General features: G+C 43.7%; 1 protein-coding gene across 1 annotated transcript in view; it reads left to right on the top strand.

The window, feature by feature from the left end:
- Positions 1 to 23,997, top strand: part of LOC100475340 (integrin alpha-M) — a 37,786-nt gene extending 13,789 nt beyond the window's left edge. The window contains exons 7-29 of the mRNA XM_034669549.1: positions 605 to 755; positions 1,381 to 1,460; positions 5,536 to 5,665; positions 5,949 to 6,091; positions 12,379 to 12,519; positions 12,614 to 12,823; positions 15,072 to 15,202; positions 15,293 to 15,456; positions 17,428 to 17,582; positions 17,683 to 17,814; positions 17,979 to 18,052; positions 18,281 to 18,422; positions 18,518 to 18,640; positions 20,340 to 20,419; positions 20,688 to 20,771; positions 21,095 to 21,170; positions 21,682 to 21,789; positions 21,985 to 22,068; positions 22,224 to 22,337; positions 22,424 to 22,525; positions 22,756 to 22,866; positions 23,300 to 23,420; positions 23,699 to 23,997. Coding sequence (XP_034525440.1) covers positions 605 to 755; positions 1,381 to 1,460; positions 5,536 to 5,665; positions 5,949 to 6,091; positions 12,379 to 12,519; positions 12,614 to 12,823; positions 15,072 to 15,202; positions 15,293 to 15,456; positions 17,428 to 17,582; positions 17,683 to 17,814; positions 17,979 to 18,052; positions 18,281 to 18,422; positions 18,518 to 18,640; positions 20,340 to 20,419; positions 20,688 to 20,771; positions 21,095 to 21,170; positions 21,682 to 21,789; positions 21,985 to 22,068; positions 22,224 to 22,337; positions 22,424 to 22,525; positions 22,756 to 22,866; positions 23,300 to 23,371 — 2,607 coding nt within the window. The 3' untranslated portion in view covers positions 23,372 to 23,420; positions 23,699 to 23,997. The remainder of the gene's footprint in view (positions 1 to 604; positions 756 to 1,380; positions 1,461 to 5,535; positions 5,666 to 5,948; positions 6,092 to 12,378; positions 12,520 to 12,613; positions 12,824 to 15,071; positions 15,203 to 15,292; positions 15,457 to 17,427; positions 17,583 to 17,682; positions 17,815 to 17,978; positions 18,053 to 18,280; positions 18,423 to 18,517; positions 18,641 to 20,339; positions 20,420 to 20,687; positions 20,772 to 21,094; positions 21,171 to 21,681; positions 21,790 to 21,984; positions 22,069 to 22,223; positions 22,338 to 22,423; positions 22,526 to 22,755; positions 22,867 to 23,299; positions 23,421 to 23,698) is intronic.
- The last annotated feature ends 365 nt before the right edge of the window (positions 23,998 to 24,362 follow it).

Genomic DNA, 24,362 nt, shown 5'->3' with positions numbered 1-24,362 from the left:
GTGAAGGCAGAGGAACAAAAGAGCAAATGGAAATGTGGCAAGCGCTTTTTGAAGCCTCTGTCTGCATCATGTATGATAATATCCATTACCAATGGATATTCGCACGACTCATGGCTGCACCCGGGGATAAGTAGGGCAGATTACTCTGCCATGAGTAAGAGGATACAGCAAAGTTTTGGGGGCAAAGGCTTGGATATAGGCAGGGGTAAAGAACTGGGATCATCAGTATAATCAAACTACCACAGTACCTTGTATGACATAGGAAAAGGTGTCATCATCGGTGGATGGCTTGGCAAGTAGGGAACCGCTTCATAGAGAGGAAGACTCCTTATACTCTGGGAGAGGTCAGCTCCACACCAGGAGGCATGGCACAGCAAAGGGGCCAAAGGCTGGATTTCAGTTCCTAATTACTCCCTTGACAGAATGCCCCATGCAGTGCATAACCCGTTTTACTATACTGGGTGGCCCTGTCCCAGGGGCCTTCTGGTGCATTCCCTCATTTGACAGGTACTGTTTCAGATTCTTTTCCTGCAGAATTTTCTTTGCTGGATGAGACTGCTGACCCCCGATGGTGTCTGATTTGGCCTCTATTCCTTGGTAACAGGTGGGAGAAGCTTTCGACAATCCAAAACATCGGGAAGAGCTTAATACCATTGCATCCAAGCCTGCTCGTGATCACGTGTTTCGGGTGAATAACTTTGAAGCTCTGAAGACCATTCAAAACCAGCTTCAGGAAAAGATCTTTGCAATTGAGGGTAAGCTGAGGTTTCGCATTCCTGCAGCAGCCCCAGAGCCAGCCTCTTACCCTCCAACAGGCATTTCCCCTCTAGAAACTAGAACCCCCTAAACCTTGGTATCCTGACTCTTAGGATTAATTCAACTCTCTCTCCACTTCCTCTAGTTCCTAGCAACTCTGGCCTCACTTGGTCATTTCCTTTGAAATCAAGGGTCTTGACTTTATCTTTACTTTGCAAGCCTTGGCTATCGGCTGGAAAATTGGAGGGTAGGGGAGCCAAAACTCACACAGTCTTTTTCCAAGAATTTGGATATGTTGCCAACATGTGTCTGTTTGATTCCTTGTATCTCCAGTGTCTAGAATAGTGCCTGGTACATAGAAGGCGCTCAATAAATATTTAATGATTACAAGCATTTAAAAAAACTGGGGGAAGGTTCATATGCAATCTGGATTTATGGTTTGTCTTAAAAAGTTGGAAGATTAGACCTCATTCCCATGCGGCAAAAACCAGCTGGAGCCAAAGAGCCACCATCTCTTTTAAAGGGGTATATAGCTTTCTAATTCAGCCCAGCTGCCATCTGAGCCTCCTTTTGTCTGGTCACCATAGCATTTGAGTTCCCGCTCTTCTGCTTTCTTTCATGTAGGAGGAGGTACTCAGTCAGGAGGTACCAGCTCCTTTGAGCATGAGATGTCTCAGGAAGGCTTCAGTGCTGCCATCACCTCTGTAAGTGGCCCTTCATTAAATTGGGATTGGGCAAGAGGGAGGGGAAGAGGTGCAAGGGTTTGGGGGCTTTTATCTGCAATGAGTACTTGTTGGGAGGCACTTCTTTGCTGGGGAACAGTGGTCCCTTTTCTTTTCCATGTCAATCCTGTTTTTTTTTTGTGGTTGTTGAGATACACCGGATATATATGATATGATATTAGCCTCAGGTATACAACATAATGATCTGATATATGCATAGATTGTGAAATGATCACTACAATAAGTCTAATTAATATTCATCACTACATAGGTTACAAAAATTTTTTCTTGTGATGAAAACCCTAAGATTTATTTCCTTTTTTGAAAATTCAAAAAATTTAAAAATTATTTATTTAAACTCAATTTAGTTAACATATACTGTATGATTTGTTTCAGGGGTAGAATTTAATGATTCATCAGTTGTCTATGACACCCAGTGCTGATTACATCAAGTGCCCTCCGTAATGCCCATCACTCAATTACCCCTCCCCCCCACCTCCCCTCCAGTAACCCTGTTTGTTTCCTTAAGTTCAGCGTCTCTTATGGTTTGCCTCAATCTCTATTTTCACCTTATTTTATTTTTCTTTCCCTCCTTCTCTACCCCTGGTTCATCTGTTTTGTTTCTTAAATGCCACATGTGAGTGAAATCATATAGTAATTGTCTTTCTCTAACTTATTTCACTTAGCATAATACCCTCTGGTTCCATCCACGTCATCACAAATGGTAAAATTTCATTCTTTTTGATGGCTGAGTAATATTGCATTGTATATACATACCACATCTCCTTTATCCATTCATCTGTCGATGGACATCTGGGCTCTTTCCATACTTTAGCTATCATGGACATTGCTGCTATGAACATTGGGGTGCAGGTGCCCCTTTGAATCATGATGTTTGTATCCTTTGGGTAAATACCCAGTAGTGCAATTGCTGGGCTGTAGGGTAGCTCTATTTTTAACTTTTTGAGGAACCTCCATACTGTTTTCCAGAGTGGCCGCACCAGTTTGCACTCCCACCAACAGTGTAAGACGGTTTCCTTTCTCCACATCCTCACCAACATCTGTTGTTTCCTGAGTTGTTCATTTTAGCCATTCTGACTGGTGTGAGGTGATATCTCGTTGTGGTTTTGATTTGTATTTCCCTGATGCCGAGTGATATGGAGCACTTTTTCATGTTCTGTTGGCGATCTGGATGTCTTCTTTGAAAAAGTGTCTATTCATGTCTTCTGTCCATTTCTTGATTGGATTTCTTGTTTTTTGGGTGTTGAGTTTGATAAGTTCTTTATAGATCTTGGATACTAGCCCTTTATTTGATAAGACATTTGCAAATATCTTCTCCCATTCCATAGGTTGCCTTTTAGTTTTGTTGATTGCTTCCTTTGCTGTACAAAAGCTTTTCATTTCAATGAGATCCTGATAGTTCATCTTTGCTTTTGTTTTTCTTGCCTTTGGATACATGTCTAACAGGAAGTTGCTGTGGCTGAGGTCAAAGAGGTTGCTGCCTGTGTTCTCCTCTAGGATTTTGACGGATTCCTGTTTCACATTGAGGTCTTTCATCATTTCCAGTTTATTTTTGTGTGTAGCATAAAAAGTGGTTCAGTTTCATCCTTCTACATGTTGCTATTCAGTTTTCCCAATACCATTTTTTAAAAAAGATTTTATTTATTTATTCAACAGAGATAGAGACAGCCAGCGAGAGAGGGAACACAAGCAGGGGGAGTGGGAGAGGAAGAAGCAGGCTCATAGTGGAGGAGCCTGATGTGGGGCTCGATCCTGTAATGCCGGGATCGCGCCCTGAGCTGAAGGCAGACGCTTAACTGCTGTGCCACCCAGGCGCCCCCCAATACCATTTGTTGACGAGACTGTCTATTTCCATTGGATATTCTTTCCTGCTTTGTCAAAGATTAGTTGAGTGTAGAGTTGAGGGTCCATTTCTGAGTTCTCTATTCTTTTTTTTTTTTTAATTATGTTATGTTAGTCACCATACAGTACATCATTAGTTTTTGGTGTTGTGTTCCATGATTTATTGTTTGTGTATAACACCCAGTGCTCCATGCAATGCATGCCCTCCTTAATACCCATCACCAGGCTAACCCATCCCCCACCCCCTCCCCTCTAAAACCCTCAGTTTGTTTCCCGGAGTCCATAGTCTCTCATAGTTCATCTCCCCCTCTGTGTCCCCCCCCTTCATTTTTCCTTTCCTTCTCCTAATGTCCTCCCTGCTATTCCTTATGTTCCACAAATAAGTGAAACCATATGATAATTGTGTTTCTCTGCTTAACTTATTTCACTTAGCATAATCTCCTCCAGTTCCATCCATGTTGATGCAAATGTTGAGTAATTATCCTTTCTGATGGCTGAGTAATATTCCATTGTATATATGGACCACATCTTCTTTATTCATTCGTCTGTTGAAGGGCATCTCGGGCCCACAGTTTGGCTATTGTGGACAATGCTGCTATGAACATTGGGGTGCATGTGGCCCTTCTTTTCACTACATCTGTATCTTTGGGGTAAAAACCCAGTAGTGCAATTGCTGGGTCATAAGGTAGCTCTATTTTTAACTTTTTGAGGACCCTCCATACTGTTTTCCAGAGTGGCTGTACCAGCTTGCATTCCCTCCAACAGTGTAAGAGGGCTCCCCTTTCTCCACAACCTCTCCAACATTTGTTGTTTCCTGCCTTGTCATTTTTTTGCCATTCTAACTGGTGTAAGGTGCTATCTCAATGTATTTTTATTTTTTCTTCTTTAAATTATTTTTAAAGATTTTATTTATTTACTTGAGAGAGAGAATGAGAGAGAGAGAGAGAGAGAGAGAGCACAAGAGAGGGGAGGGCCAGAGGGAGAAGCAGACTCCCCGTTGAGCAAGGAGCCCTATGCTAGACTCGATCCTAGGACCCCAGGATCATGACCTGAGCTGAAGGCAGAGGCTTAACTGACTGAGCCACCCAGGTGCCCTCTTTCTCGGTTCTTTTCGGTTTCCTTATTTTCCATCATTTTGTCTTCTATATCACTGAGTTGCTCTTTTGCCTCATTCATTCTCATTTTTATAGTCTCCATTTGTGACTGCTTCTTGGTAATAAGATTTATTTTCTTAACAACTTTCAAATATACATTACAGTTTTATTAACTATACTCACTATGCTTTATATTACATCCCTGCATTTATTTCTTTAATAACTGGACATTTGTACCTTTTGACTATCATCACCCATTTTATCTACCCTCCCAACCCATTGCCTTTTGCAACCACAAATCTGTTCTCTACATCTATATAATTCAGTTTTGTTTTGTTTTTAGAGTCCACATGTAAGTGAAATCATACTCTATTTGTCTCTCTCCGACTTATTTTGCTTAGCATAATCCCTTCAAGGTCAGTCCACACATGTTGTCACAAATGGCAGGATTTTCTTCTTTTTTATGTCCAAATCCTATTCCATTGCATTATGTATCACATTTTCTTTATTCATGCATTGATGGGCACTTAGATTTTTTCCATATCTTGGCTATTGTTTTTTTAAAATTATTTTTTCAAGATTTTATTTTGAAGAAGAGAGCAAGAGTGAGTGAGTGTGAGTGGGGGGAGGGGCAGAGCCAGAGGGAGAGAGAGAATCTCAAGCGGACTCCATGCCGAGCGTGGAGCCCAACATGGGGCTCAATCCCATAAACTCGACCATGACCTGAGCTGAAATCAAGAGTTGGACACCCAACCAACTGAGCCACCCAGGTGCCCCTATGTCTTGATTATTGTAAATGATGCTTCATGGACTTGGGGGTGCAGATAGTTTTTGAGTTAGTGTTTTCATTTCCTTTGGATAAATACTCAGAAGTAGGATTGCTGGATCATCTGGTAGCTCTATTTTTACATTTCTGAGGGGCCTCCATTCTGTTTCCCATAGTGGCTGCACCAGAGTGCTTTGGCTATCCGGGGTCTTTTGTGGTTCCAAAGAAATTTTAGGATTGTTTGCTCTATTTCTGTGAAAGAAGCTACTGGAATTTGGACAAAGACTGCACGGAAGCTACAGGTTGCTTAATCTTGTTCTACCCTGTTTCCCAGAATGGCGTCTTGCTAGGTGCTGTGGGGAGCTTTGACTGGGCTGGTGGAGCCTTTCTTCATGTGTCAAAGGATAAATTCACCTTCATCAACACAACCAGGATAGATGCAGACATGAACGATGCTTACTTGGGTAAGTGCAAAGGGCAGGGTAACTTCAAGAAGGGGTCAGGATATGGCATAACTCAATTAGCATATATTATCATTGGATCTTTTTTGGGCCCTTGGAATAACTTTAAAGACAGAAATTTCAAAATTTCAATTTAACTATGTTAACAAAGGGGAATAGAGTGCAAGATCCAGTTATCCCTACTGAGCCTGAGGCTACTGCATTGCCCCTACTCAAGGGATGGGTCTGTCAGAGGAGGCAAGGTCTGTGAAGTAAAGCACTTACCTTCTCAGATCACCATCTCCAGGTTATGCTGCGGAAGTCATCACGAGGAGCAGGGTACAAAACCTGGTTCTTGGGGCGCCTCGATATCAGCACATTGGCCTGGTGGTGATGTTCAAAGAGAATGCTGGTGCCTGGGAGGCCACCTCGGTCATCAAGGGCAGCCAGGTAAGTGCAGAGCGTGTGGAGCACAAATGTGCAAACAGAGGTGCCCTGGGGGCTGACATTCCTGGATGGGCTCACCAGGTGCCGTGTGCCTCAGAGTTTGTGAAGGAGCTTTCAGACGGCTTTGAGCTGGAAAGTCGCAGGAATAAGCTTTGCATTTGAGAATGTTGTGTCCTCACTTTTCCTTTTTAAAAAGACAGAGAGCGTGGGGCGCCTGGGTGGCTCAGTCGTTAAGCGTCTGCCTTTGGCTCAGGGCGTGATCCCAGGGTCCTGGGATCAAGCCCCACGTCAGGCTCCTCTGCTGGGAGCCTGTTTCTTCCTCTCCTCCTCCTGCTTCTGTTCCCTCTCTCGCTGGGTGTCTCCCTCTCTGTCAAATAAATAAATAAGATCTTAAAAAAAAATAAAAAAAGACAGAGTGTGAGTGGGTGGGGGGAGGCAGGGGCAGAGGGAGAGGGAGAGAGAGAATCTTAAGCAGGCTGCATGCATGGAGCCCGTCGCAGGGCTTGATCTCATGACCCTGAGATCATGACCTGAGCTGATATCAAGTGTTCGACGCTTAACTGGCTGAGCCACCCAGGGGCCCCCTCACTTTTCTAACAACAACAAATAATGACACTTGACTTGTGCAGGGCTTTCTATGAGTCTCCCTGCACACAGAACTGGTATTTCACCAATACAACCAGTATAACCATATTAGTTATTAAATATTGAAATAATTCCATATCTGCCAATCAGTAGCTGCTTTCCTGAGATGAATGCCCTCTTCCCCCACCTCTGCACTCTGGCCCCTTTCCCAATACTATTTGAACTTCCCCATGAGCCAGCAACTATGAGGTCAGACAGGGCACCTCAGGGGAGCTTTCACACCTACTCCAGCTAAGCCCGTGGTCAGTGCCTGAGCAGCCCCAGCAGTTCGATTTTTTGAAAATCACCCCTGCAAAAGCCGTGCGGTTGCATCTTATGTGGTATGAGAGGCAGAAATTTCTAGGTCCCATTATCCTTGCAAAGTCCTGACATAGACCTGCGCTCGTGATGTGTCTGTAGTTCCATGTGTATTCCTTAAATTTTCATCACCGTTCACTTTGGCCAGCAATTCATGCATCACAGGTGGATGAAACCAGTTTCGTCTGATACCTGAACCGCTTGTCATAATTCTTTGCCATTCCTGAAATTTTTCCAATGCCCTTTTCATAGGTTTTGTCAACACATACTGTTGATGGCATCAGTTCCCGACACGTACAAGGGGTGGGGTAGGGAGAATGTGTAGAGGAATTCCAGGAAGTCAAGTGTGGATGTGATGCTATGTCTCTATTTTGTGTGCGTGGTCCAAGTTCACATGGAGAAGGCGAGCTAATGAACTCCTTCACCACACACAGGTATTATGCATGCAAATGATAATCAAGGATGATAAATACTTAAACTGGAACAGTGTGGGTGTTATGAGAGCAAATGGGAGGGGCATCCACTCAAGAGCATTAGGGAAGGTTTCCTGGAGAAAGCGACAGTGAAGGGGGAAGAACAGAGAAGTGAAGAATGGAGAAATAAAGGGCCAAAGAAGGGAGAGAGCAAGAGACAGTTCAGAGTGTGTGTATTGGGGTGGGGGGTGTGTGTGGGTGAATACACTGGGAACGAGGGTAAGAAAGAGATTAATCTCAAATCTATCCACTCCCTCCATTTCTACTGAAATCAGCCTGGTCCGGGCCATCATCACCTTTCCCGTGGACTTAGCTCTAGCCTTGCTGGTCTCCCATAGTCTCATGTTGCCTCCTTCTCTAATCCATAGGGGAAGGGTGAACTTTCTAAATGAGAAACTGTTCATATCAATCTGCAGTTTAAAACCCTTTGTTGACTACAGACCAATATTTAATAAAAATTTAAATCTATAAAAAGAATATCTGTAAAAAGGATAACACGTCATGACCAAGTGTGGTTTATCCCAGGAATACAAGGCTTGTTCAACAGTGTTGAGAAATGATCAAGCTGATTCCAAAGTTCACATGGAAATGCAAGGGACACAGAATAGCCAAAATAATCTTGAAAAAGAAGAATTTCCAACTTCAAAACTTAGTACCAATCTACAGTAATTAAGATGGTGTGGTGCCAGCAGAAGGATAAGCCTACAGATCGATGGAATAGAACTGAGAGTCCAGAAATAAACCTTACATCTACAATTGATCGATTTTTGATGAAGGTACCAAGTTCATTTAATGGGGAAAAATAATCTTTCAGCAAATGGTTCTGGGCCAACTGGATATCCCCTACCTCACGATATACAAAAATTAACTCAAAATAGATAAAAAACCTAAATGTAAGAAATAAAGCTATAAACCTCTCAGAAGGAATCAGGTTAATTTTTGTAACCTTAGAGTTGGCAGGGATTTTTTTCTACTTTTCTGGATTTTTTAAAAACTTAAAATCAATTAATTAACATAGAGCGTATTATTAGTTTCAGGGGTAGAATTTAGTGATTCATCAGTTGCATGTAACACCCAGTGCTCATTACGTCAAGTGCCCTCCTTAATGCCCATCACCCAGTTACCATCCCTCCCCAACCTCCCTGCCAGCAACCCTCAATTTGTTTCCTCAAGTTCAGCATCTCTTATGGTTTACCTCCCTCTCTATTTTCATCTTATTTTATTTTTCCTTTCCTTCCCCTATGTTCATTTGGTTGGTTTCTTAAATTCCACATAGGAGTGAAATCATATGTTTGTCTTTCTCTGACTCATTTTGCTTAGCATAATACCTTCCAGTTCCATCCATGTTGTTGCATAGGACAAGATTTCACTCTTTTTGATGGCTGAGTAATATTCCTGTGTGTGTGTGTGTGTGTGTGTGTACACATATACATATATCACACCTTCTTTATCCATTTGTTTGTTGCTAGACATCTGGGCTCTTTCTATATTTCAGCTATTGTGGACATTGCTGCTATAAACATTGGGGCACATGTGCCCCTTCAGATCACTGTGTTTGTATCCTTTGGATAAATACCTAGAGGTGGGTGGGGGGACGGGGTAACTGGATGATAGGCATTAAGGAGGGCACTTGATGTAATGAGCACTGGGTGTTACATGCAACAGATGAATCACTAAATTCTACCCTGAAACTAATAATACACTGTATGTTAACTAAATTGAATTTAAATAAAAAATTTTTAAAAGAAGAAAGAAGGGGAAAAAAAGAGAAAAAAAGAATTAAAAAGAAGTACCATTTACAATAGCATCAAAGATGATGATATACTTAGATATAAATTTAACAAAACGTGTATGATTTCTGTATGGTGAAAGCTACGAAAACACCAATGAGAGAAATCAAAGCCCTAAATAAATTGAGAGGTATACAGTGTTCATGGACTGGAAGACTCAGTATTGTTAAGATGTCAATTCTCCCCAGGCTGATCTATATATTCAACATAATCCCAATCAAAATCCTAGACGTTTATTTTGTAGAATTGACAAGTTGATTCTAAGATTTATATGGAAAATCAAAGAAAGTCACATGTCCAACTGTTTGAAAAAGAACTTAAGCAAATACCATTAGGTATTTAGTGGACAATTCATACACCACCTGATTTTAGACTGACTATAAAGTTATAGTAATCAGAACAGTGTGGCATTGGCAAAAGACATGAAGATCAGTGGAACAGAATAGGTCTGGAACAGACTGACACACACATAGTCAATTGATTTTAAATAAAGGCACAAAGACATTTCAATGGAGAGTTCAATGGAACAATTAGACATCCATAGTAAAAACAAAACAAAACCTGTACCCATATTTCATATCATATTAAGATTAGTTCAAAATAGACCATGGAGCTAAGTCTAAAATACAATACTTGTGGAAGAAAACATAGGAGAAAATCTTTGTGACCTTATGTTAGGCAAAGGGTTCTTAGTTATAACACTAAAAGCAGGGTCCACAAGGGAAAAACGGTTAAATACAACTTCATCAAAATGGAAAGCTTTTGCTCTATGAAAGACACTGTTAAGAGAATGAACAGACAAGCTACAGATTGGGAGAAAATATTTGCAAATTTTCCTTCGTTTTTAAATTATGTAGCTGACAAAAGACATGCATCCAGAATATATAAACGATTCTCAAAAACTCAACTATAAGAAATCAAACAATCCAATTAAGAAATAAGCCAGATATTTTAACAGACCTTTCACCAAAGAAGATACATAGATGGCAAATAAGTACATGAAGATATCCTCTATGTCATTAATCATTACAGAAAGGCAAATTAAAACCACTATTAGAGGTGAATGAAAAATGGCATGCCTACTTTGGAAACAGTTTGTCAATATCTTATAAATTTCAATATGCAGTTTCCATACCAACAATCCCACTTTTAGGTATTTACTTAGGAGAAACGAAAACAGATATTCACATGAAAACCTGCATGTGAATGTTTCTAGTGGCTGTATTCATAATTGGTAAAAACTAGAAACAATCCAAGTGTCCCTCAACTGGGGAATGAATAAGTAAACTGTGGTTCATTCATTCAATGGAATATCAGAAATATTGGGATAGGCTGGTGTTGGGTATGAAGGAGGGCACGTATTGCATGGTGCACTGGGTGTTATACGCAAGTAATGAATCATGGAACTTTACATCAAAAACCAGGGATGTACTGTATGGTGACTAACATAATATAATAAAAATTATTATTAAAAAAAAAGAAATATTGGAAATAAAAAGGAATGGACTACTTACATATGTAACAAACTGACTGAATCTTAAATGCATTATTGTGGGTGAAAAGAGCCAGACATGAAAAGCTACATACTATATAATTCCATTTATTCAACATTCTGGAAAAGGAAAAACTATAGGGACAGAAAACAGGTCAGTGGTTGCCAGGGGTTGGTGTTTGAGGGAAGAGGTTGATTACATCAGGGCATGAGGGAATACCGTGGGAGTGACGAAACTTATATCTTGAACATTGGTGGTGGTTACATGACTTTATGTGTTTGTCAAAACTTACAAAACTGTACTAAAAAGGCTGAATTTTATTGTAGGTAATCAACTTGACCTAAAGACAAAAAAATCCTACTGACTTTAGGTCAAGGCTTAAATGCCTTTATTGGGCAATGAGTGAGGCCTCCTTCAATGGTGTGTGGGGCAGAAATCAGATTGTAGTGAGTCATGTCTTGACATCTGCACTTCTCATTCCAAGAATTTGCCCCACTTTGAAATTGCTAAATACATCTCCCTGTTTGTCTGGTACTGTTTCCCTCTGCTCCCCTTGCTCCATGGAGAATCCTGGAAGGCACTGCGTTTCCACTACCCAGCTCCATGCTCAACAAATTGCAAACCTTTGGGCTAACCCGGTGATGGGTATTAAGGAGGGCACGTATTGCATGGAGCGCTGGGTGTTATACGCAAACAATGAATCATGGAACACTACATCGAAAACTAATGATGTCCTGCATGGTCACTAACATATCAAAATAAAAAAATTGCAAACCTTTGTTTGTTGAATGAATGAATGAATGAATGACTAAATGGATGAATCTTGGGGATGAATTCTACACATTGACATTGAACATATTTTTGTGTTTTTGGAACATACTTTAAAAAATTTTTATTTTATTTTATTTTTTAAAAATTTAAAAAAATTTTTATTCTTTAAAAATTATTTTAGGGGTGCCTGGGTGGCACAGCGGTTAAGTGTCTGCCTTTGGCTCAGGGCGTGATCCCAGCGTTCTGGGTTCGAGCCCCACATCAGGCTCCTCTGCTATGAGCCTGCTTCTTCCTCTCCCACCCCCTGCTTGTGTTCCCTCTCTCGCTGGCTGTGTCTATCTCTGTCGAATAAATAAATAAAATCTTTAAAAAAAATTATTTTAAAAGATAGACAATACGTCTCAATATCATGCAAAAAAAAATTCCTGTAGCCATAGTTATTTTTAACCTAAGCCAGTTGATTCCTTACCAGCCAGACTGTCAACTTTGAATTTTTTACTCCCCTAAAGACTTACAATATATTGCAAAGATATTCTGTACGGTCTTCCAGGCTTTTCTGTGTAGTCTCCAGTTCAACTTCTTCTTTGCTATACTAATCATCTCCCTGGAACACCATTGTTGGTAAATCCTTAGCCACCGCCCATCAACTCTATAATATTTTCCTCAGCTGGCAGTACACTCAAATGAGAGTGTGAATTGTACAGAAGATCACATCTGCTCCCAGGTGCTTCCCCAGCTGGTATGATTTTTCCTCACAGGGAGAAAACACTCACACTTCGATTTGGTGGCAAGAGATGTGATCCCGGACTCATCTCTTTCAGATCGGCTCCTACTTTGGGGCCTCCCTCTGCTCTGTGGACATTAACAGAGATGGCAGCTCTGACCTGGTCCTCATCGGGGCTCCCCATTACTATGACCAGACAAGGGGAGGCCAGGTGTCTGTGTGCCCCTTGCCTCGAGGGGTGAGTGACTCTAGGAGCCTGGGCTGGGTGGGGGCCCTGGTGTGGAGTGGGGGAGTTGCCCGGGTTGGGACTTGACACTCTTTTTATTCAACAGAGGGCAAAGTGGCAGTGTGGGGATGTTCTCCGTGGGGAGCAGGGCCACCCCTGGGGCCGCTTTGGAGCAGCCATGACAGTGCTGGGGGATGTGAATGGGGACAAGCTGACAGACGTGGCCATCGGGGCCCCAGGAGAGCAGGAGAACCAGGGTGCTGTCTACCTATTTCATGGAACCTCAGGACCGGGCATCCGTCTGTCCCACAGCCAGGTGAGGTCGGGTCACTGTCCCCGTCATGACAGTAGCCTCTTTGTTGATCTTTCCCTTTCTCATTCAACATCCTCACAGCTGCCAGATGAGTTCTCCCAGTACTCCTTTTCAGAACCTTCAAGAGTAATAACACGCTTCATAGAAATTCTCACCACAACTATGGGAGGTGCATGGGGCATCATCACCCCCACTTTACAGATGAAGAGATTAAGGCTCAGAGGTGGTAAATGGCCAGCTGGGAGTGTTGGGATGTAGGCATTCCTTTCTTTGGAATCTCAGTCAGTCTTGTTAGGGAGACCAATAGCCCTGGTTTGTTCCCATCTGTCTTGGTTTTAGTACTGAAAGAAAGAAGGAACTTGCCCTTAGTTTAATGCTCTGGTCTTGTTCTCTTGAAATTCTTAATTTTTGAACAAGGCGTTCTGCACTTTTTTGGGGGGGTACTGGTGCCTGCAAATTATGCAGCCCATCCTGATGGTTGGTCACTTGAAATCTTGGTCACCACCCCTGGTTTCCTCTCTAAAATGCCAACCTGTTACCTGCTAGATGGAGTCCACTGTTTGGAGGGACCCCACAGTCTGGCTCTTTCCCACCACTGCCAGCTGAGGCCATCTGGTCTTCCACCCGTGGGTCTCTGTCTTTTTTCCAGCCTCACATTTTTCTTAAGCCTTTTTTCTCTCTGTCCCTCCATAGCTCCTGCCAAATCCCTCACGTCAGAGGTTCAGTCCTACCAACACACTGAAATCGCCTGAAGGTTTAAAAAAAACACAGATGCTTAGGCCTTGCTAGTAAGGATTCCAATTTATTTGGTCTGGGGTTGGTGCCACAGGTATCAGTAGAGTTTTCTAGCATTTCACTTAGAAAATTTTCACATTTACAGCAAAGCTGAAGGAATTACAATGAACACCCACATATTTACAACCTAGAATCTACAGTGAACATTTGACCACATTTATGTTATCACAGATCCATCCTTTTATTCATCCTATTTCTGTGCACCCATGAGTCCCTCTTGCTTTTTAATGTATTTCAAAGTAAGTTACAATGCCCTTAACTACTTGAGCAGTTAACTAGAATTCACTAGTTAGAATATCTAGTTGGATATTGTAGTTAGATATATCTAGTTAGAATATCACTAACTAGAATTCAGTGTCTGCTTAGTGTTGTTTTTAAGATAACATTAACAGACAGGAAATGCACAAATCCTTTGCCATTCAATGATTTTGACAAATGCATACACCTGTGTAACCCACATTCCTATCAAGATACAGAACATAATTACCACTCCAGAAATTTCCCTCCTGCCCCTATCCAGTCAATTTCCGACCCCGCTCTATTCCAGAGGAAAACATTGTTCTGATGATTTTCCACCATAGATTAGTTTTGCCCATTCTAGAACCTCATATAAATGGAACAATATACCATGTAGGCTCCAGTATTTTATTTATTAAATTTATTTATTTATTAAAAGTTTTATATCTTTATTAATTTTTTTTCTTCAAATTTTTATTTAAATTCTAATTAGTTAACATACTGTGCAATATTGGTTTCAGGAGTAGAATTCAGTTATTCATCACTTACAACACCCACTCCAGTATTTTATTTTGTATTTTATTTTATTTTATTTTTTTTAGATTTTATTTATTTATTTGACAGAGATAGAGACAGCCAGCGAGAGAGGGAACACAAGCAGGGGGAGTGGGAGAGGAAGAAGCAGGCTCACAGCAGAGGAGCCTGATGTGGGGCTCGGTCCCAGAACACCGGGATCACTCCCTGAGCCGAAGGCAGACGCTTAACCACTGTGCCACCCAGGCGCCCCTATTTTTTATTTTTTAAAATATTTTATTTATTTATTTATTTGACAGAGGGAGACAGTGAGAGAGGGAACACCAGCAGGGGGAGTGGGAGAGGGAGAAGCAGGCTTCCTGCCAAACAGGGAGAACCATGCGGGGCTCGATCCCAGGACCCTGGGATCACGACTTGAGCCGAAAGCAGACGCTTAACGACTGAGCCACCCAGGCGCCCCCACTCCAGTATTTTAAAGACACTTGTTAGTTGCCGCCAGGGTTTTTTGAGTGTCATCTCAAGTCTGTGGTCTAAAGCTGAATAGTTGCCCTAATTCCTTGAGAAGTTGTAGGAGATGAGACTTGAGTGGAGCCCAGACAATATGTGCCTGGGTCACTCTTGGCAACAGAGTTACACACGTCTGTATTCTTTCCCACTCCCTTTCTGTCCTCTTTTCTACCCTCAGCGGATTCAAGGCTCCCAGGTCTCCCCTGGACTCCAGTATTTTGGTCAGTCACTAAGTGGGGGCCAGGACCTCACAATGGATGGCCTCGTGGACCTGGCCATAGGGGCCCAAGGCCGTGTGCTGCTGCTCAGGTGAGAACTTTAGAGGACACCAAATATCTTCCCTTTAAGGAATGGGTGTGTTGCCTGAAGGCCTCTGATGGCCCTCTGGTGTCCCTACAGATCCCAGCCTGTGCTGAGCCTTGAGGTGACCATGGATTTCATACCCAAGGAAGTGGCAAGGAGTGTGTTTGAGTGTCATGAAAAGGTAGAGAAAGGCCAGATTGCTGGAGATGTCAAAGTTTGCCTCCGTGTCCGCAAGAACACAAGGGATCGGCTAGGAGAAGGTGAGGCTGGGTAGGTAAGTCTGAAAGGGTTAAATGACTAGAGACATTGATGGGTGGCCCACTCCAGTCTTCCCAGCCTTCTGGCAGTTCAGAGCAAACTTCCAGACAGGCTCCGACAGCCTTTTCCAAGCGTGGCAGGAGTGAGCAGGCATTTCTCTGGCTGGGTGGAGAGGCCCAGCAAACCCCACCAAAAATTGAGTATGTGGCGCTCCCGTACTCTCTCAGTTCTCCAGAGAAGCAATGGCCCCACACCTGTGAACTAACCAGGATTTTTTTAAGCTCAAGAGATAACTCATTTAAAGGGAAGGTTAGATGGTGAAGCTAATCTCGAATTCACAAAATATTCAGACATGCGTCTTATCACAACTAACTGACTTCCTCCTCCTTATCGCTATTCTGCAAAAGTACCATTGTGCTTGGTGTGGAGGCATAGTAACGGTGGTACTAGAGAGAAATGAGGAGGAAATAAAATTAGGTTTCTAGCAGTAATCTTACTGGCCTGAGGAGACAGCAGTCAGTTTGGGGCAGCCAGCGTGGCTAGACACTGAGCGCAAAATGTTGGAGAGTAGAGAATTGCATAGAAGGTGCCCCAAAACCTACATATAAATTCCTCTCCAGTATTGGTTGACTTCCTAAGCCATGTATGTCTCGGTCAATATTCTAAGAAACTCAGTAGAAGATAGCAACTAAAGAGTTGAGTGGAAGTTGAGCTCTCCAGTGCTGGGGAAACAGAAATTTGAAAGGAACATTAGTAAGTAACTTGGTTTTTCTGTTGGGAAAATGTCTATTCAGACCAGCAACCAAGAGAAACAAAGACAATAGAAATAGACTGATAGGTGATTCAGAAATTAGAGTTATTAGGAATTTAAAAAACAGCTACAGTTAATAAATTCAAGAAGAAAGAGGAAGTGATGGAGGAGTTCAGAAAAGACCTGGAATTCATAAAATAGAGTAAAATGGAAATCTAGCACTGAAAAATACACTGACTGAAATTAAGAGTTCAATAAATACATTTTACAGCAGGTTAGAAGCAGAACAGAGAATTAGCGAGCGGGAAAATAAATCAATAGAAAATATTTAGATTCATACACAGAGAGAAAAAAGGATGAAAAGTACAGAGAGGGAGAATAAGACATATGGAACATGGTGAAAAATTTAATAAACATGTAATTGGAATTCCAAGAGGAAGAGAGAGAGAATAAAAAAGAAGTAACAAAATAGTGGTAATGCATTTTCTAAAACTGATGAAAGGCATCAAGACTCTCTGCCAAATCAAAGCAGGATAAATATAAAGGAAACCATACCATAGTATATTATACCAATGTATAAAACATTACACATTATACCATACCAAACACAAACTGCTGAAGACCAAAGTTAAGAAGAAAGTTAAGAGCACCCGGGAAAATATACTTAATTTTCTAGTGTGTAACAGAATAGCTACCATTTATTGAGCGTTTCCTGTGTGGCAGGCACTTGTGCTAAATGCTTTATGGACACTATTGCATTTAATTTTTACCACTGGGAAGGCACACTTATTATTCTCAATTTAAAATTAAGGGAGAGACAAACCATGAGAGACTATGGACTCCGGGAAACAGACTGAGGGTTTCAGAGGGGTGGGGAATGCGGGGATGGGTTGGCCTGGTGATGGGTATTAAGGAGGGCACATACTGCAGTGAGCGCTTGGGTGTTAGGACGCAAACAAGGAATCATGGAACACAACACCAAAAACTAACGAAGTATTGTATGGTGACTAACATAACATAATAAAAAAAAAAAAGGAAGGGGAAATCACAACCTAAAGGCTACCTCCCCTCCACCCCCAAAAAAGAAGGAATGGAAACTCAGAGAGGTCATACAACGTGCCCAAAGTCATATGGCGGGAGAGCAATAGAGCTGGGCCTCAAATTCATGCTTGTTTGACTCCAAAGCTGGGCTCCTCACCGCCATGCTGCCCTGCCCCCTCAGGAGAGATCCAGAGCACCGTTACCTATGACCTGGCTCTGGACCCAAGCCTTCCACATCCCCGAGTTGTCTTTGATGCGTCAAAGAACAGCACACGCAGACAGACAAGGATCATGAAGCTGAATCGAGAATGTGAAAGCCTAAAGCTACTGTTAGTGGTGAGCAAGGGTTGGCCACGCTTCTAGGTCCTCCAAGCATGGGGTGGGCTTGGGAAGCTGAGGAGGGCAGAGCCTGAATTAAACCCCTACTATCTCTCAGTATTGCGTGGAGGACTCAGTGGCCCCCATCGTCCTGCACTTCAACTATTCTCTGATGGGGGAGCCCTTGTCCTCATTCAAGGACCTCCAGCCAGTGCTGGCTGTGGACGCTCAGAGACACTTTACAGCTTTGGTGAGTCCTCCAGCTGGGGTCCTGCAGGGGCCAAGGTCATGGAGGCACATTTTATTTCATTTCACATAATTTTATTTTAATATTTTATTTTATTGTTTCATTTCACATCATTTCATTCTTTCCTTTCCTTTCATCATAATTTTTTTTTTTTTTTTTCCTGGTAGTTTCCTTTCGAGCAGAATTGTGGCAATGATAGCATCTGCCACGATGACCTCAGCATCACCTTCACTTTTATGGGGTGAGTTTCTTTTCCTCGCTGCTACCTGCAAATGCACCACAACCTGGTGTTCTGTTCTTCCCCTGGCCCCTGAGGGAGTCTGGCACAGGACAGCTGCTCCAGAGGTGTGTGTGGGGCTGCCCCCGCCACTGTTTTCTCTCTCCAAGTGTCTGTGCCTCCTTCCCACCAGGGCAGACTTGCCACATGGAAGCCCTCAGCATCTCATGGCCTGGCTTGTTCTTCCCACAGCCTGGACACCCTGGTGGTGGGTGGTCCCCGAGACTTCAATGTGACACTGACTGTGAGAAACCAGGGCGAGGACTCCTACAGGACTCAGGTCACCATCTTCTACCCACCTGGCTTGTCCTATCGGAGGGTGTCAATAGCCCAGGTAGCCAAATCTTCTCAGGCTCTGTCTGACTTTGCTTTCCCCGTCCCTGCAAGGGGGTGGTTGACATCACTACCTCTGTTTCCCTTGCCTTCCAGAAGCCGCTCTCCTGGCGACGCTGGCGCCTGACTTGTGAGTCTGATGACTCCACCAATGGGCCTGAGGGCCTGAAGAACAGCAGTTGCAGCATACACCACCCCATCTTCCCAAACTCCTCAGAGGTCGGGCTGCTGTCCTCCTCTCTTTTTCTCTGTTGTTTTCTTCTGAATTCTTTTTTTAAAAATTTTTTTATTATGTTATGTTAGTCACCATACAGTACAACCCTAGTTGTTGATGTAAAGTTCCATGATTCATTATTTGCGTATAACCCCCAGTGCTCCATGCAATATGTGCCCTCCTTACTACCCATCCCCAGCCTATCCCATTCCCCTACCCCCCTCCCCTCTGAAGCCTTCAGTTTGTTTCCCAGAGTCCATAGTCTCTCATGGTTCATTCCCCCTTCTGTTTACCCTCCCTTCATTCTTCCCTTCCTTCTCCTACTGATCTCCCTGCTATTTCTTATGTTCCATAAATGAGTGAAACCATATGATAATTGTCTTTCTCTGCTTGACTTATTTCACTTAGCATTATCTCCTCCAGTGCCGTCCATGTTGCAGCAAATGTTGAGAACTCGTTCTTTCTGATGGCTGAGTAATACTCCATTGTATATATGGGCCACAACTTCTTAATCCAGTCATCTGTTGAGGGGCATCTCGGCTCCTTCCACAATTTAGCTATTGTGGACAATGCTGCTATGAACATTGGGGTGCATATGGCCCTTCTCTTCACTATGTCTGTATCTTTGGGGTAAATACCCAGTAGTGCAATTGCTGGATTATAGGGTAGCTCAATTTTTAACTTTTTAAGAGACCTCCACACTGTTTTCTAGAGTGGCTGTACCAACTTGCATTCCCACCAACAGTGTAAGGGGTTCCCCTTTCTCCACTTCTCTCTCTCTCTGGTTTTTTTTTTTTTTTTTTTTAAGTAGAGGCTCCGTTTTTTTTGAAAAATAGTTTTTTTTTTAACGATTTTATTTATTTATTTGACAGAGATAGAGACAGCCAGTGAGAGAGGGAGCACAAGCAGGGGGAGTGGGAGAGGAAGAAGCAGGCTCATAGCGGAGGAGCCTGATGTGGGGCTCGTTCCCGTAACGCCGGGATCGCGCCCTGAGCCGAAGGCAGACGCTTAACCGCTGTGCCACCCAGGCGCCCCTGAAAAATAGTTTTATTGAGATATGATTCATAGAGCAAAGAATTCGCTCATTTCAGGTACACAATTCAATGGCTTTTAGTATGTTCACAGAGTTATACATTCATCACCATGATTGATTTTAGAATATTTTATTACCTCAAGAAAAGACCCTGCTCTCCTTAGCTGTCAGCTCCACTCCTCTCATTTCTACAAGCTCTAGGCAACCAGTAATCTATCTTCTGTGTCTAGATTCACCTATTCTGGACTTTTCATATAAATGGGATTATACAGCATGTGGTCATGTTCTCAAGGATCCTCCATGTTGGCAGCATGTATCAACACTTATTTCTTTTTACTGCTGAAAGTAGTTTGTTACCTGGATGCACTACATTTTATTTCTCCATTCTTTTTTTTCTTTTTTTTAAAGATTTTATTTATTTATTTGATGGAGAGAGAGACAGCCAGCGAGAGAGGGAACACAAGCAGGGGGAGTGGGAGAGGAAGAAGCAGGCTCATAGCAGAAGCCTGATGTGGGGCCCGATCCCACAATGCCGGGATCACGCCCTGAGCCGAAGGCAGACGCTTAACCGCTGTGCCACCCAGGCGCCCCTATTTCTCCATTCTTTAGTTGATAGACATTTGGGTTGTTTCTTCTAGTCTTTTCACTGTCTCTCTTTTCTCTGACTCCAGGTCACTTTTAATATCACATTTGGTGTGCAATCCGATGCTTCCTTTGGAAACAGAATACTCCTCAAGGCCAATGTGACCAGGTGTGCTGTGCCCAGCTTCCCCGCTTTGAGGTCCCAAACCCCTGCCCGGTGTGGACCACTGCCCTCTCCCCACTGGTTCTCCCTTCAGCTCATTTATTTATTTATTCGTTTATTCAATAAATACCGACTGAGCACCCTCCAGGTGCCGGGCATTGTACCCAAGGCTGGTGGTGGGACAGCAATGGACAACACATCTGTGGTTCCTGCCCTTGCAGAGATTCTAATTTAGTGGAAAAGATCTACACGAAAGCTCTCTGTTTCCCTTCAGTGAGAACAACACGACCAGGACCAACAAAACTGAATTCCAGCTGGAGCTGCCTGTGAAATACACTGTCTTTGTGGTAGTCACCAGGTACTGGCTTCTAGCGCTCTAGCTCTGCCTTCACCCCTGGGCTGAACCTGGCCCATTGTGCATTTGTGCGTGTGTGTCTAGCATATGTGTGTTTGGGTGTGTACTTGTGCATATGTGTGTGTGTGTGCATGGCCCAAGCTATGCGTATGGCCCATCCTGTGTGTCTGACACACATGGCCCCCGACACACCATCTCACTGGCACCCTCGCGGGGCAGTATTACCCATGTGTCTATTCATTCCCTAACACACTTTGCCCAAGTCCCACTCCCAGGACACCTCTAAAGTCCTGACACTTCCTGTACTTTCTTATTTCTTCCATCAGCCATGAGACCTCCACCAAATATCTCAACTTCATAGCTGAGGAGAAGACCAGCCACAGTACAGAGCATAAGTATGAGGTGGGTAGCTGAGGAGGAGGCCAGGGAGGGAAATCAATGTGATGGGAATGCAGTAATGGGAAACAATGATGGGAGCCACGCATCAGATGCCTACTATGTGCTGGGCTCTGTTCCAAACTTATTTTCACCCACACACAAGCGCGCGTGCACACACACACACACACACACACGACTCATTTTATCGTTACAATGACTCTTTGAAGGAGGGACTGTCATTATCTCCAGTTCCCAGATGGAGCAACTGAGGCTCAGAGAGGTTAACAGAACATGGCCATGGTCTCACCACTGGTAGTGGAAGAGCAACTGCTTAGTACCAGCCTGTCTGGCTCTCAAATGTGTGTTTAACTCCTACCCCTTCTGCCTTGCAGAAAGCATCAAGAGGCAGGCCGCTTGGGTCTGTGAGGCCTTTTTTAGGTGTCCTGGGCTGTCTGGAGTGGGGAGGCTGATTCTCGTTGCTGGTGGGAGCAGAGGCCAGAGCTCTGATATCCACCACCTTCCTCCCACTGTGCAGTTAAACAACTTGGGACAGAGGAGCTTACCCATCAGTGTGGTCTTCTGGGTGCCCACCAAGCTGAACAACGTGACGGTGTGGGACAACCCCCAGCTCAGCTTTTCCAAGGTACGTCTAGCTGGGCTTGAGGAGTGACCCAACTCGTACCACCATAACCCTGGTCTTTCCTAAAATCTTTGTTTCCTTTGTTGGATTTTGGAGCCATTTTGACCCTTTCCTGGACCTTGGCCATTTCAGTCTCCGTGAGGGTGGACCCACGAGCCCTCATTTCCCTCCCTTCTCACAGTGTCTCTCTTTCCTTAGAACATCTCCAGCACATGCCATACCGAGGAGAGGGACCCCCTTCTCTCTGACTTCCTGCTGGAGCTTGAGAAGACTCCAGTTGTGGTGAGAATACACTTAACCTAGCTTTAGGACCATGTGCAGACTCAGCACTGTTCCCTTGTTGGTGGCTGAGTACCATCTGTCAACTGAGCGGGCTGGGTGCATGGACATTTTCTGTATCCAGCTTAGTCATTTCTCGCCTCTGCTCCCTTCCCCAGAACTGCTCCATTGCTGTCTGCCAGAGAATCCAGTGTGACATCCTGTCCTTTGACATCCAGGAAAAAGTCAATATCACCCTCCAAGGCAAACTCTCGTTTGACTGGTATATCAAGGTATGTGAGGGCCAAGGCTCAGCTGGGCCCAGACATGCTGCTTCAGGGGAACCACAGGCCCAGCTCCCATCCTCTCTCTCCCACAGACGTCCACAAACTACCTTCAGGTGGTGAGCAAGGCAGAGGTCTCGTTTGATAATTCGAAGTTTGCCGTGCTTCCAGGACAGGAGGCATTTCTGAAGGCCCAGGTATCTGTCTCTGACTCTGAGGGACTACTGGAGGGAGGAGGGGAGGCTGGGCTTGTGGAGATCTCTAGGTAAAGAGATAGAGAGAGACAAAGGAGGAGGAGGAGAGGAAAGAAGGGCGAGGGTATAGGGAGGGGTTAGTCATTGGGTTCAGGGAGTAGACAAGGTCTGGCTGGGGACCCCCCAGGAATCTGAAGTTCATCATCTCCCCTGATGTACCCTCCCTCCCACAGACAGAAACCAAAGTGGAACTGAATGAAGTGCACAACCCTGTACCACTTATAGTGGGCAGCTCGGTGGGGGGACTGGTGCTTCTGGCCCTCATCACCGCTGCACTGTACAAGGTATCCCCTTTTCCTGTCTGCTCTCCTCTCCCTCACTGCTTCTTACTCAGCAGCTCATTACTGACTTTGACTCCCACCAAGTCACAGAGTCTGTTTCTTTAGCTATAAAATGAGAGTATCAATACCATTTTGTGAAGGTAACTGGGTATTAACCCAATATTTGTAGTGCGCTTAGAATTGTCCCTACTATACAATGACCACTATGAAGGTATTAATTCTTCTTTTCCCTCGTCTCTGTTTCTTTCTTTTCTCTCTTTCCTGTCTCTGACATCAATGCCATCGATTTCCCTGCCCCATTTTCCCCAGGTCTCTTTACACTCTGCCACATTATTCTTTGTGCCTCCTGGTCCCTCTGTCTCCCCTCCTGGTCTGCATGGCCTTCACCACTTCCCTGGCTTCGTTGATCCTTACTCCTTTGTCTCTGCCTCCACAGCTTGGCTTCTTCAAACGGCAATACAAGGACATGATGAGTGAAGCTGGTCCCGAAGATGCCCAGCCCCAGTAACAGCTCCTTCCCCCATTGAGCGGCCTCTCCTGCAGCAAGTAGGACATTGGTTAGACCAACATGCAGGTCCCCAGGCTGTTGGACGGATTCAGCTATTAGGGGAGTGGGGTGGGAGCGTCTCATTCAGGAAAGAACATCTTGGACTTCCACTCACGTGTACGTATGTTTGTGTAAGTGTGTGTGCAAGCATGTGCGTGAGTCGTGTGCATGACGCAGATGTTTCTTGGATGGGAATGAGTGCCTTCAGCACAACCTTTCACGCAGAAGGGAACTGCTTGGGCTTCTTCATGTGTGGGTGAAGGTGCCTTTGGACCTTCTTCCTGACAGGCGATGGCAGCTTCTGTGGGTGAACATAAAGCGAAAGAAGAGGAACCTCCTTTCGTGGGTGAAGACACAGACCTGCAGCAGCTGGATGGAGACCACACTGGAAGAACCATGGTGAAGCCAGGATTTGGTCAGCCACCAGGAGCCTGTCCACCCATTCCACACTTGGGCTACAGAAGGTCCAAGAGACAATGGTGCACCTCCCTTTATCTATGCATTTACTTATTATTTTAATGTTATTTTTATTTTTTGGATAGATAAACCTTGTCCATAGTACTTAAATAAAAAGATGTGGAAGCAGGTGTGGAGAAGTTTCCCTTCCATTCTGGTCCCCTCAGCCATTCAAGTCACTCCTACGGGGCTGTCAAGGTTGTGTGTTTTGGGGTCTCCTTCACAAAGATTCTAGGCATATGCAAACACACAAATACAAGCTTTTTTACACAAATGATAACAGATGTTATTTATACTGTTCTGGATCTTGCTTTATTCATTAATATAGTTCAGATGTTTTATATCAAGACATAAAGTATTTTTTCATTCTTTTATACAGCTACATAGTATCCCTTTGTGTGGGTGGATCATAATGTATTTAACCAGTTTCCTTTTGGTATGTGATGTCCAGCCTCTAGAAAATACAAACAAAGGTGCCTGGGTGGCACAGCAGTTA

This window comes from Ailuropoda melanoleuca, chromosome 10 (assembly GCF_002007445.2).
Source record: "Ailuropoda melanoleuca isolate Jingjing chromosome 10, ASM200744v2, whole genome shotgun sequence".
Lineage (NCBI taxonomy): Eukaryota > Metazoa > Chordata > Mammalia > Carnivora > Ursidae > Ailuropoda > Ailuropoda melanoleuca.
The sequence above is the reverse complement of the archived record's forward strand: the minus strand, read 5'-3'. Positions and strand labels throughout refer to the sequence as shown.